General features: G+C 39.3%; 1 protein-coding gene across 3 annotated transcripts in view; it reads right to left on the bottom strand.

Annotated features, from left to right (window-relative positions):
* The window catches only part of kcnt2 (potassium channel, subfamily T, member 2), a 368,106-nt gene extending 358,736 nt beyond the window's left edge, over nucleotides 1-9,370 (bottom strand). For all 3 annotated transcript variants that reach the window (XM_039735377.1, XM_039735379.1, XM_039735378.1), the window contains exon 1: nucleotides 8,888-9,370. In XM_039735377.1, coding sequence (XP_039591311.1) covers nucleotides 8,888-8,982 — 95 coding nt within the window. In that variant the 5' untranslated portion in view covers nucleotides 8,983-9,370. The remainder of the gene's footprint in view (nucleotides 1-8,887) is intronic.
* Between the last annotated feature and the right edge of the window lie 5,588 nt (nucleotides 9,371-14,958).

Below are 14,958 nucleotides of genomic sequence, written 5' to 3'. Positions count from 1 at the left end.
AAGCAGCGGGTGTACAGCATTGACAGGCTGTTTTCCTGACATTCTGAATGTAATCGACCCACACAAAAAACAGTCTGAAGCAGCCAGGAATAAAGTTTGAAAGTAGTGTTTTCCCTTGAAATTAAATTCAAATGTCAGAACAGGCTTTTGCATATACTGTATTGCACAAATTTTAGAAAGTATTCTTAGTTTGCTAAGAAGAAATAACTAAAAGAATATAAAAGAACTTGAGTGTCTGTTTATTTGTAGATGAATCTATGACACAAGGAACTTACTGCCAAGATATTTAGTCTTTTATTTTATGTATTACTTATGGTATCCTTATAACCTCAATATAGTTGTATTTACATGTCATATAACAAATATTAGTCTTAATTTACTATTAATTCAACATTGCATATGATTACATACAGTATATTTCAAATTTCAGTTATCATAAATGAAAGAGCCAGGGTTGGTTCCTGCTTTGCAATCAATACTGCCTGGATAGGCTACAGCACATCTGAACTCTGGATTAAAGGAAATTGGAAACAGGTGATTGGCTCAATATACAGTGGTGTGAAAAACTATTTGCCCCCTTCCTGATTTCTTATTCTTTTGCATGTTTGTCACACAAAATGTTTCTGATCATCAAACACATTTAACCATTAGTCAAATATAACACAAGTAAACACAAAATTCAGTTTTTAAATGATGGTTTTTATTATTTAGGGAGAAAAAATCCAAACCTACATGGCCCTGTGTTAAAAAGTAATTGCCCCTTGTTAAAAAATAACCTAACTGTGGTGTATTACACCTTAGTTCAATTTCAATAGCCACCCCCAGGCCTGATTACTGCCACACCTGTTTCAATCAAGAAATCACTTAAATAGGAGCTGCCTGACACAGAGAAGTAGACCAAAAGCACCTCAAAAGCTAGACATCATGCCAAGATCCAAAGAAATTCAGGAACAAATGAGAACAGAAGTAATTGAGATCTATCAGTCTGGTAAAGGTTATAAAGCCATTTCTAAAGCTTTGGGACTCCAGCGAACCACAGTGAGAGCCATTATCCACAAATGACAAAAACATGGAACAGTGGTGAACCTTCCCAGGAGTGGCCGGCCGACCAAAATTACCCCAAGAGCGCAGAGACGACTCATCCGAGAGGTCACAAAAGACCCCAGGACAACGTCTAAAGAACTGCAGGCCTCACTTGCCTCAATTAAGGTCAGTGTTCACGACCATAAGAAAGAGGCTGGGCAAAAACGGCCTACATGGCAGATTTCCAAAACGCAAACCACTGTTAAGCAAAAAGAACATTAGGGCTCGTCTCAATTTTGCTAAGAAACATCTCAATGATTGCCAAGACTTTTGGGAAAATACCTTGTGGACTGATGAGACAAAAGTTGAACTTTTTGGAAGGCAAATTTCCGTTACATCTGGCGTAAAAGGAACACAGCATTTCAGAAAAAGAACATCATACCAACAGTAAAATATGGTGGTGGTAGTGTGATGGTCTGGGGTTGTTTTGCTGCTTCAGGACCTGGAGGCTTGCTGTGATAGATGGAACCATGAATTCTATTGTCTACCAAAAAATCCTGAAGGAGAATGTCCGGCTATCTGTTCGTCAAATCAAGCTGAAGCGATCTTGGGTAGACCTAAGATCTGGGTGCTGCAACAGGACAATGACCCAAAACACACCAGCAAATCCACCTCTGTATGGCTTAAGAAAAACAAAATGAAAACTTTGGAGTGGCCTAGTCAAAATCCTGACCAGAATCCAATTGAGATGCTATGGCATGACCTTAAAAAGGCGGTTCATGCTAGAAAACCCTCAAATAAAGCTGAATTACAACAATTCTGCAAAGATGAGTGGGCCAAAATTCCTCCAGAGCGCTGTAAAAGACTCATTGCAAGTTATCGCAAACGCTTGATTGCAGTTATTGCTGCTAAGGGTGGCCCAACCAGTTATTAGGTTCAGGGGGCAATTACTTTTTCACATAGGGCCATGTAGGTTTGGATTTTTTTTCTCCCTAAATAATAAAAACCATCATTTAAAAACTGCATTTTGTGTTTACTTGTGTTATATTAGACTAATGGTTAAATGTGTTTGATGATCAGAAACATTTTGTGTGACAAACATGCAAAAGAATAAGAAATCAGGAAGGGGGCAAATAGTTTTTCACACCACTGTAGTAAGAGTTTAGAGACAAAACAAAATATATAAATAAAATTGTATTTTTTTTTTCTTTTTGTTCACCAATCACACAAAAACAGCTGAACTGATTTTCACAAAATATTACATGTGTGTAGCCTTCAGTACAATTTAAAATATAGGCTATATCAGAAAGAGGGGTTGTAATGATGGGGGCAACCCAAAATACAGCACCGACTCGGGGACCACAGCTCTCATTAGACAACCACCCAAAGTGGAATCTCATCTAAGAACACAGGCATAGAATTTTCTTCTGAACTAATTTGGATAACAATTTTATTGCTTTTGTCTAAGAGTACGTCATTTTATCATATTGTGGCTTGTGTTTAGCCAAGCTGAGTTTTCAAAGGACAACATTTATACCCAGGCAACGTTGGGGACTTCGGCTAGTACACATTATATTCATTTCTATCCTTCCATTTAACCCTTATTGAATATTTGAAAACACTGCATACAATTGGGCTTGGCAAGAAAATTCTGCTGCATTATAGTTAAACTTGATTCCATATATGTCAGTTATGAAATACTGGATTCCCCCAAATAGCACATTCTTGTTATGAAGTGGCTGTTTACTACTTATGAATATTTATTTGAAATCATTTCAGATACCATTTTGTTTTTTGTGGGTGTCGCTACTTTGTCTTCTCGTTGCTGGGATGTTTCAACGGTTGCTAGTGGTGGGGTTTGGAGGTTGTGAGCTAAAGAGTTGGATGCTTGCTTATCCAAGTTTGCAGATATCAAAACCCTTTTTCTTAATTGATCATTTGTTTCTAAAACTCTTTCTAGTTTTAGACTCACATATGTTTTTTGACCCTCAGTTTGGCTTTGATTGAGATGCCATAGATCTCTTGGTTTTCAAATCTTTCTTCGGTTTTTGACAACATTGTTTCTCCCGATTACTTTTCCGATATGCTTGCTAGTCATCTAGCACAGTGATTCTGAGGTCTCCCTCTTCATGAATATCTGCAACCAAGTCTAACAAAACATTTGGTGTCTTTTCCATGGAATAAATAACTTTTAGGTTTAAAAAATGAATTACAATATTTAAACATAATTCTAGACATTTACATATGATTATATAACATTGTTTTTCCACCCATTTATCCACCTACTTTTCTATTTCAGAGTCAGAGAACTGAAGCCAATGCCAAGAACACTGAAAACAAAACTCAGGCAGGTCACTGATTCATTTCAGTGAACTTAATCAACACAAAATGAACCTGACCAAATTTCACACAGCCAATAATTCTGAAGTACTGAGGCAGCAGAGTTAGCCATTATACTACCACACTGCTTTTCAGATTTAAGCTTCTTTTCTTTTTGATTTCTTTTTTACGTGCACTTTTTAGTTCGTTTTGTTAGCTAGGATTTAACTTTGCAATATTTGAGCCGAAGGACATGAATGCATTTGTTCAATGGGGTATAGAAAAGCCAAGCAAAATGACACCTTTTATTGGCTAACTAAAAAGATTACAATATGCAAGCTTTCGAGGCAACTCAGGCCCCTTCTTCAGGCAAGATGTAATACAGAAACTGAAGTTTCCTGTGTTTATATCCACACACTAGGACAAGAAACAACAATGGTAAATTTTTAAATGAAATTAAACTAAACACACCTTTTTATGTAGGCAATTGATATAGCATGGTCAGGATTTAGAAAGTAAAGAAAAATGTGTATGTCTTCACCTTAGCTGTAAATTTTGAAAATAATAATGCATATTCAGTAGGTTCAAAAAGTATTCAGACCACTTTACTTGTTTCACATTTTGTCAAGTTGCAGAATTGTGCTACAATAATTTTAATTTTTCCACCGCATAAAGGAACATTTACTATCCCAAAAGGGCAAAGCGAAAACAGGATTTTAGACATTTTTGCAAATGTATTAAAAACTTTCTGAAGACACCGTACCTCTATTTCATCTTATATTGGCAGCACAATGCCTAAGTAGGGAACCGATACTGGATGTCATTCCCGTCCATTGCACAAACCTCTAATAACATATAATAATATGAGGGATGTTCAAAACATTTTCGCACTTTTGTATTTTCGTTGGAAACGGTGAAGGCGGGAGGAGTAGTAATCAGGCATTAAAAAGTTGGTACGACCCTGGGAAAACGGCATCGCAAAGGAAGGTGACTATGTAGAAAAGTGATGTCATTTGTTTTTGAAATTCTTAATAAATAGAGTTTAAAATGGTGCGGAAACTTTTTGAACGTCATTCGTATAAGAATTATAAATATTTATGCATTTAAGTATTTTCTCAATTCAGCCTGTGTTGGGCTCCCTTGGTACCTTGACATAAAGAAAAGAGCCTTCAAGTCTTCCAAAGCTTCAAATATTATTTAATAAGGAGAAAATCCCTGCCCATGGATGGATGTTTGATTCTCTATAACCTCCATGAAAACAGCATGACAATGTTTCAACAACAAAAAAAAAAATCACTCTATGTGACACCAATGAAAGAATTAAAATGCTGTAAAGGAAAATTTGTGGTAGAGGAAAGCAACGTCATGCCACACCTAGCATCACATAACACATTTAGAGCCCCGTTATCTTAATCAAGTCACCTGACAAATAAAACTCAAATAAATTGTCACTACAAATACGTAGATTAATATGCTAAGTGTGGGTGTGTTTCATGTTCATCATGTTATATTGATTATATTTTTATTGATTAGTGTTGTTCTACTTATTGTATTGGGAACTTAAAGGGCAATCATATTCAATGAGAAAAATACAAAATGTTAGAAACTAATTGCATAATAATATAAAAATACAGTTTTAAGTGAAATTAGGAAAAAAAGAAAAAATTGTACATATAAATATAAACATACCACAAAAAGACAGCATAATGGGTGTTAAGAATGTGAATGTAAGTTAAACACCTTAAATAATTTACTTCACGCTGCCCCTTGAAACACAGAAGGGAGTCAGCAGATATAATCATTTAGGGAGACCATTCTAAAGTCTGGGGATAACAGAACTAAAGGCCCTTAACTGGTGCTTAACATGGACCCAAATTACTGGCAGTACTCTTTTAATGGTGATACAGTTACATTTGATCAAAGATTGGGGGCTTTGGACCCCTGTGTACTTTCAAGTGCTCTCATACATCAAGTGGGGGAGTGAAGAATCAGGAAGAAGTGCCAGTGTGGTTAAACGTTGATCTTCACAATATATTAATAGTCAATCGAAGAGTGGTGCGCGGGGTCCCTTGTATAGGTTCATGAAGAGGAGAAGATGCCAGTACTCTGTGTTGAAGTTGGATGTGGTGCTGTTGAATACCAAGCCACTGCAAGAACTGCCCTTAACACACATGGAGGGTGGCATGGCAAGAGTTAGTTGATCAAAGGATGGTAAAAGAAATGTGATGAAGTGACATACTGTCCAGCAAACACACTAATATTTGGGCCAGTGCGGGCCAATGGTGGGCAAACATATTAGTCTTATGTGAGCAGCCAGCAATCCTCCAACTGAAGTTTGCATACTGGGGCAACATTGACCCCAAAACACTGGTACAGTGTGGGCAAACAGACAGGGAGGCCACCTAAATAAAAGTCTACACCTTACTGTTCCATTTATCCATACCCAATAATCCAGGGTATGTTTGCAGTGCAGCTGCAGCCTATCCCAGCAAGCAATGGGCACAGGCAGGAATGCTTCATGGACAGGGTGTGCGTCCATCACAGGATGGACACACTCACTCCATAGGGCCAGTTTAATAATAATAATAATAATAATACATTTTATTTATAGGCACCTTTCAAACACTCAAGGACACCGTACACTTTACACAACACCCAACACACAATACAGTACAGTGTTTACATAGAGAAGGCAAGTTTAAAAAGATGAGTTTTAACTGAAGACTTAAACAGAGAGAATGAATTAATGTTTCTAATCTCAGGAGGCAGTGCATTCCAAAGTCGGGGGGCAGAACGACTGAAAGCTCTGTTCCCCATTGTGGAAAGACGAGCGGAAGGAACAGTCAATTTAATTGAGGAGGATGATCTAAGAGTACGGGAAGGGGTGACGATGTGGAGAAGGTTAGACAGGTATGGGGGGGCTAAATCATGAATAGCTTTAAAGGTTAGCAGAAGGATTTTAAACTTGATGCGGAACTTGACAGGGAGCCAGTGAAGTTGATGCAGAACAGGAGTGATGTGGTGAGTAGAAGGAGATCTCGTGATAATACGGGCGGCTGAGTTCTGGACTAATTGAAGTTTGTGAAGAGTTTTTTGAGGGAGACCAAAAAGAAGAGAGTTACAATAGTCAAGGCGAGAGGTGACAAGGCTATGAACAAGAACTGCAGCAGAGTGAGGGGTGAGAGAGGGCGGAGACGGTTGATATTACGTAGGTGGAAGTAGGCAGATCGTGTAATAGTATTGATGTGTGAAAGAAAGGAGAGGTTATTATCCAAGATGACACCAAGACTTTTGGCCTGAGAGGAGGGGGATAGAGTACAGTTATCAATTATAAAGGGGAAGTTGTGGAATTTGGATAATGTGGATTTTGTACCAATGAGAAGGAGCTCTGTTTTATCACTGTTGAGTTTAAGAAAATTAAATGTAAACCAGTTTTTGATTTCCAAACCAGTTTAGCATCACCAGTCGTGCTAACCTGCTTGTCTTTGGACTGTGGAAGGAAATCCATGTGGACACAGAAGGATCAAGAAAGCTCCACACCCAGGATGGCAACCACGGTCTCCTTGTCAGCAGCCAGCGGTGCTATCACTGTGCCATACTGGTCCTTTCCTTGAAACCTTGTTTAGTGTCTAGTTGTTGTTTTAATCGATGAAATTGTGTGCAATTATCAACACTTTCAATTTATTAATTTATAAGAGAAGCAATAAAAAACACAAAACTAATGTGGCTTTAAACTATTTATTATTACAAAACACAAAATGCCTTTGCATTTATTTTTACCGATCCTCTTTTTTTTTTTTTTTTTGCAGTGTTACAACCCTGAGCATGAAAACATTATCAGTAATAAATTAGAAACTGTGAAATTGTAGCTCATATAAAAACTGGCATTCAAATTGTTATTTATACTTCTGCAATAAAAATCTACAACCCACTGACAATACTAATTCTTAGCATTACTTACTCTGTGACTGTAATTCACTGTTGCAATGAGATTTACTGAACTTGTACTGCCATTTTGGGTCACTAGGGGAACTTTGTTAAGGGTCCACTTGTAGTAGCCCCCACACTGGACCAGTGGGGTATTTAATTGGGTTTTCACATGCCATCAATGCCCATGGTCTGCCCACAGGGGGCCAAAGTGTGAACTTTTGCATCAGCCCCTTGTAGCGGCTCCCACATTGGACAAGCCGGGTATTTAATTGGGTTTCCCAAGCCCATACTCCCATTAGCCTGTCCACAGGGGGCCACTGTGTTCATATGTGCTGTGGGCCCTTGTAGTAGCCCCCGAATTGGGCCAGTGTGGTATTTAATTGGATTTTCCCAAGCCAACATTGCCCCTGGTCTGCCAACAGGGGACCACTGTTCATGTTTGCTACAGCACACAGGGGTCAATGTTCATGTTTGCTGCAGCCTATTGTAGCATCCCCCACATCGGACCAGTGTGGGTTTTCACAAACCAGCACTGCCCATGGTCTGCCCACAGGGGGCCACTGTGTGGACATTTGCTTCAGCCCCTTCTAGCAGCCCCCACATTGAGCCAGTGGGGTATTTAATTAGGTTTTCCCAAACCCACACTGCCCAAATAGTCTCCCAACTTGGGACCACAGTGGGTGTGTGTTTGCTGTGTGCTGCTGTGGTCCAAATAAATTTTGTAAAATAACAACAGGATTTGGTAATCCAAAGGGAACTAGTAAATGCTACAAAGAATAGAAGTTAAGTGCCCCCTTCCGAAAATGTGATTGAGAAATCTAGTAGCAGAATTTTGTACAAGCCGAAGGTGAGATAACTGCTTCAAGAGAAACACAGGCAGTCTGACCTCACTTGGCTGAAAAGGTTCTTGTGCTTTCTAAACATATGGTAAAGTGGGGTCATCACAGAGAAAGAATTAAGTACCACCAGTGTATAACAATGTACCAAATGTGCTGGTCTGTAAACCAGATGTTCATCTAGTCACATTACATGCCCATGCCACTTGTGAGTTTAAAACTACACAAATAATTACATTAAACGTCAACTGGAAAGCACCATAGAACAGTGATCAGTGTAAACAGATGGTGCAATAGATCAATTGTTTTTTTTTTTTTCTTTTTCTTTATATAGTTCTTTTAAAAAAGGTGAAAACGTTAACAAAGTCCATTTCTTACTTCTATTCAGCAATACCTACCTGGCTAGACGTAAAGCATAAGTGCGACCTAAAGTGGGCAACTGGCAAAACGATCGAAGCCTGAGCAACAGCTGTAAATCGAGCGGCATATGGCAACCAACCTATCTTTATTACCGTTACCTTTCACTGTTTATTTGAGCAGTGTTGTGAGGGCGTTTAAGTTCACGGATCACCATATGGACGCTGTACTTTTGGCATTGCCCTTTCATGTAGGAACACACATTTAAGGCACAAAGAGAATTCCGCCTGTTGCATTTATGAGCAAAACCCAGAAAACCTCCAATCATTATACCTGTCTATATAAAAGAGTCCGTCCCCATCCATTTTGTATAGCCGATTTATTCAGTTCATGCAGACCTTTTTAACTCATTAATCGCTCACCTGTCGTCATTCTGCCAGCCCTGATCTCCCAGCAGCAGGTCGCGAAATCTGTACCGGGGTGGTAAAGGAGGTACCTCGCTTTCCAGATCAACCATCTTCTGCCCTCGTCGCAGCGAAGCTCACTTTTTTCCAGTGAAATAATGGACTGTGGGATAAAACAGCAACAGTGGCAACATCCACCAAAAAAAGAATGCTCCGTTATTCAGGGAGGTTTGGAGTTATCTTATCTAACGGTGTTCTTTTGAAATTGAACAACACGGCTAGAGGAGCGCTGGCTCTGCACCGATGCGCTTCGAACAGGCGCGATGTCGATCCGATGCTCCTTTAAGTTTTCTCAGTCAGCCACAGCCAGAGAAACAGCGTGCGTGTTTATGTGCAACTCGCTGCACTGTCACCTGTCTCAGTAGTAAACATTTATATGGTGGGTGACACAAACACACAGAGATGCAAGCGCAATGCTAGTGCACCTCCACCGGCGCTCTGCACGCGCTTCACACACACACACACACGCGCACACACACACACACCAGGAGAGATGCGCACAAGTAACGCGCAGCATCCCTCGGGAGCGCGACCAGGTGCTTCCCGTTTTCACAGTCATCTGTGCGCTGGATGAATGTCGGGGGCCGGCGTATGAAGTCATTTTATACCCATTCTTGACTAATTGCCAGTTTTTTTTTCTTTGCTCACACAATGTTTTAGGTACCGCTTAGCTGAGCTTTGACACTTGTCTTACATTAGTTCGTGTGGTATGGGAACCAAGCGCACGCGAGTACAGACATAACCGAAACAAACTGGGTGTCAAAACCCTTTTTTCCGCTGAGTGCCACATTTTTTTTTAATTCCCTTTGGAGTAAATGTTTCTATTTTTAGCCAATTGATCATTGCTTTAAGTGCATACATAGCGGAAGGAAAAGCTGGGTGTGTTAAAGATAAAAAGGAATAGTTGTGGGAGGCCCGATGGCGCAGCTGTCTCTCTGTAAGGACACCGGAGTTCGCGTACTTGATGTTCCCTGCATAGAGTTTACAGGTTCTCTCGCTGCCCGTGTCGGTTTCATCTAGTTGCTCAGATTTCCTCCTACGCTCTAGAAAATAAAGGTGCAAGAGTTTTTTTCAAAGTTATGCCTTAGGGGAGCAATTTTTGGTTTCCACAAGATCTATCTACACTAGGGTTCCAGAAAGAACATTTATTTCGATCCCTATCAGGCTCCTTATAGTTAATAACCATAGAATACGTGGTAACAGATTTGTCAAATACCAACGGGTCCTGATTTATAAAGGACTCATGCTGCATACAATAACAGGTTTTCTTAATCTTTTCCGTTTTATCCACATATTAAGAACCTTTTCAGAGCACAAACAGCCAACTTCATATGCAAAAACCCTTTCCAAGAATGTTACACTTTGTTACCTTGTCAAGCAATGATTCAACAAAGAACCACACAACCTAAAAAGAACCATAAAATGCAATTAAAGAATCAGTCTATTTAAGAGTGCACCGTCCAAAGATGTGCAGGTTAGGGTGATTAGTGTTGTTAAATTTACACTACTGAATGTGTGTGTTTGCCCAGTGATGGACTGGCACCCTGTCCAGGTGTTGTCCGTGTTTTGTGACCTGTGTTTGTGTGGACAGTCACCAGCTGCCCAGCAACCCTTCCCTGGATAAATGATTTAGGATAATGAATGGATAAGAATAGTACTTTTCACATTGTTAAAAAGGTAAGTAGATAAATAAAGTACTTTATCTGTCCCAAGAGGGAAATTAAGCTTTTTACAGAATCTCAAGAAAAATTATTACAAACAACACTCCCCCTTAAATACACGCAAAGGCTAATAGTAAGAGATCAGTCACAGTGGGGCATCATAAAGGCCTGTTGCTGTAGGTTTTGTAGTGGCTGGTTGGCTGTTGAGGTGGGTAGGCGGGTCCAGGAACGAGACTGAGACCAGTGAGCCGTGCAGGATAAGAGAGAGTTCTTTGAAGGAGGGGTGGAGTCAGTGCAGCAGGAGTTAAATAGTGATGTGCAAAATGATTCTTAGGTGATTCGATTTGTTTCACCAAATGATGTGTTCACTTCAAAAACAACAACATGTATTCTAGTTTAAAATCTAGAGTAGTATCATAACAATGTAACAACTTTAACTACCAAACAATACAAACAATATAAAAAGCAAGCAGCAAAATAAGCACTTCACACATAATAATAGTAATCATAATAATAATCTTTATTGAATTTTGACAATAAATAAGATTTCAACAATAAAAAAAATCATACAAATAGAACCTTAGAATAGTGCACATATCATGATAAAACTGTAAGAACCTTGAAATATGACTAAATAAAATTATTTTCAGTTTTGGACTAATCACCCGCAATTTCCTTCTTTTATATCCCATCCTTTCTGATGCAATCTCCCATACATATTATCTTCAATAAACTGAACTGCGATTCAATGCAATGCAAGTCTCTTCTCTGCAGTTCAGTACATGAACTGATTCTGTCGCTGAACTAGTTCAGTGTACTGTACTGCGAGTCTCTTGTCTGCACAGTTCATTGACGAACTCCAGATCATAAGGGGACATACTGGTTCATTCAATCAGTCCGTGTACTGAGACAGTCATAGTCACTCAGTCAGAGTGAAACGATCAATGGGAGGTGCTTGGTGTCATCAACCAAGTCAATCATTGGCTAGTTGTCATCATGACTGTTTTACTGAAGCAGTTTCTGATAGGCTATTTCCTGAAGACAGCAGCCATTTAACACTAGAATTACCAGAGCCTACGAGAAAACTTGTAAATCTTTCCCATCTTAAATCCGTTCGCACCTCTCCGTCAGCGTCTTTTGTCCTGTAAATGTGCAGATTAAGACAAGCAGCAAGCATCCTGCTATTCCATCCCCCACCATCGCAGAACGTTCATTAAGTTCTCCCAGCTCATGCCTTGTTTGATTATCTAGGAGTAAAGCGCTGGAGTTTAAGAGTGGAAATAATAGATCGTTATTTGGAACACATGCATTTCATGTGTGTTCTGTTTCATTGTTAAAGCAGAAACGTTTTCATATTTTAGTAATAAATGTTACAAAATGTAGGCATAAACTATAGAATGTGTGAAGCCTGAAGTCCAAAGATCAAATAAACACTTTCACAAAAGGTTCAAGGACGGTACAACAGCTTCCGTGGCATAGCGATAAGATTTGCTGACTTATAATCAAGGGTCCCTGGTTTGATCCCGACTCTCTCCTATATTTACTGTTTTCAGTAGTGAGCTGCTCTTATTGTTAATATTACACAGTACACACATACATTTGGTTTGCGTCTGTAACAGACCATGTACATTTATAACACTGTACTTGTAAAAGTCACCTTTTATTCTCTCTCTCACAATCACGATACATACTACCAACCTAGGGATCTGACGCTGTTAGTTTTTATTTGAAACTGGGAATAACTGTAGATGTGAGTAGTGTTTTGAGGCAATGGAACTGGACATTCTCTGATCTGGAGGGATAAAAGCTGACACACAAACGCTGGTGAATCTGCCTTCTTCGAATCTCACCGTCACTTTATTTTTTTTTTATTCAGTTTTATTGAGTGTTAGAGCATGATCGTGATTTAGAGAATAAAACTGAAAAAAGCTGGGTTGTGTGGTTCCTCATTGAAGCCTTGCTTGACAAACAACCATTATACCTTTATATATGAAATTGGTTCTTTGGGCTTTGAAAACGTTCTTAAAATTTGGATAAAACAGAAATCTTTAATATCTAGTAGGCTACCTTGTAACAATTGCCCAATACGGGAACACAATTACTACACTTCACCACCCGAGAGGGAAGTGGACGACATTTGAAGGATAAAATAGCATTAACATATTCAGTCCTCTACCCCTCTTCTCGCCTATACGTGCCCTTAGATAAATGGCAAAAAATCAGAAGGAAGTGGGACTGTTAAATATATTGAAATCCAATTAATACATTTACTTGCTCGGTGCCTGAGTGCTCATTTGTGAACCCCTTTCCCTAGACACCCTCCGCAGTGGCCAAATCGTAACACCCGGTTTGACACAGACATGAAGAAAAAAAAAGAACTGATCTCAGAGAAAACAAAAAAGAAAGATTTAACGTAATCCATAAACATGGTGAAGAAACCTGCAATACAGTTCCTACTGTAGGATGGAGGGAGGAAAACAAAAACTGTCCTCTGGCGAAAACAGCTTCCTGGCTGGCTATCGTGAAGAAACACAATAACGAGTCTGACTCACCAAACGGGAGCACCCAGAGAGCACCAGCCCCTGGCCTCTTCTCGGGGATTCGTCACACTGATTCAACTTCGGGGTGGCCACCCACAAATAGCAGATATCCCTGGGTGAAGTCTGATCCTGACGATTCACCTCCTTTTTCCTCCCTTCCTCGATCCACCATTCCCCTTAAAAAGAAAAGATTTCCACCAAAACATCCTTTCCCTGCTTAGTTGTTATAGTAACATGGCGCCAGCAACAGCCAGCTGGAATATTTACCGGGCGGAATCCTCCCAGCACTTGGTCGTCCACAAAAGTGCCTGAAGGGCTATTCATAGACTTCCTCCCAGCCACATTATAAAGTGATGGACAGTGCAGAAGGCCAACCCGCCTGACAAGTTATGTAGCCGTACTATAACCTAGCAGGATATGAACAAATCAGGAAAATCTGAACTTAGCCTGTGTTACTGTATGCAACAAGAGTCATTTTATAGTCATAACGCCTTTGGTATTTCACAAATCTGTTATCGTCTGTTCATGGTTATTTATGGAACCTGTTAAGGTTCTAAACCTATAAAAGTTCCTTCTGGAACCTTCATGTGGATGGTTCATTTAGTTACCAAAAATGGTTCCCCTATGGCATCGATGTGAAGCCCCACTTTGGCACCTTTATTTGTAAGAGTGTATCTATGGTCTGAGGTGTACAAAGTAAAGAGAAAAGGAGACAGGTGGCACTCCATTGTTGCTCACATCCACATCAGAGACACAAGTCTTATTTGAATTCAGTACTATTTGCACCTTACGGCATCTTTTGAACCTAACAGCAAGAATATTGTGAATGTTTTTTTATATGGTGGGATGATATTTTTTAGACCCAGGGACAAAAACTGGCATGGGTGACTTTAACTGTTTTAGGTGGATGTGACTGTTTGCCTAGATTTTGCATTCACTCATTAGGATGTAGCTACATAACATGAGTGCTAGAATATGAAATGCTCACTGCTGCATGTTTAAATGTTGAAATAGACCCTTATATTTTTAATGGCTTTTTTGATAATAGACAAAAGTTAGCAGTATGGAAAGTCCTGTGGGGACCCATTCTGCAATTTAAAGCCTGCTTTCATCTTTCTATATTCTTAGGTTTAGTTGACTGCATTTTGTTGTCAAATAATTCATGTGTCATGCTCAGTGGGTCATACTGCCAGTGACTCTTAGAGGATCATGCATTTGTGAAATGGCCGTAGGCCAGAGGTTTCTGAGGATTTGAAGTAATTACAGTAGGTAGAAAAAAATAAAGCAACAATATACTGTGCAACAAAGGAGAATTTATAACAAAGCACAGAACTCTCAAACCCACTTCATTCAAACACGAAAGCATTGAGCACAAAGCAGGAAACGGCCCTGGAAATGCTGCCAGAAGAATAATTTGTGCCATTCCATATGCAAATCACATAGCCAAGCATAAAAGTTACAAATATGTCATTGAAATTGCAATTTCTGTTCAAAGCTGTGAAGGGCATGGATCTACCAAATGTCCAAATCTGCTCTTATGGACTAATGCATTATGAAACTATCGAATGAACTAAAGTAATGAATATGAACCAACTTGATTAACCAAGGAGTGAAAATCCGAACCTAATTCTGGCAATTACAGTTCCTTCAGAAAGTATTTAGACTCCTAGACTTTTTCACATTTTGTTATGTTGCAGTCTTGTACTAAAATCATTTAAATGTGATTTTGTCCTAAACAACACTCAACAGTTCAAAATGACAAGGAAAGGATTTTAGAAAGATTTGCAAATAAAAAGATGAGATTTTCAGATAATTAACAGAAACACGA

This window comes from Polypterus senegalus, chromosome 14 (genome assembly GCF_016835505.1).
Source record: "Polypterus senegalus isolate Bchr_013 chromosome 14, ASM1683550v1, whole genome shotgun sequence".
Lineage (NCBI taxonomy): Eukaryota > Metazoa > Chordata > Cladistia > Polypteriformes > Polypteridae > Polypterus > Polypterus senegalus.
The sequence above is the reverse complement of the archived record's forward strand: the minus strand, read 5'-3'. Positions and strand labels throughout refer to the sequence as shown.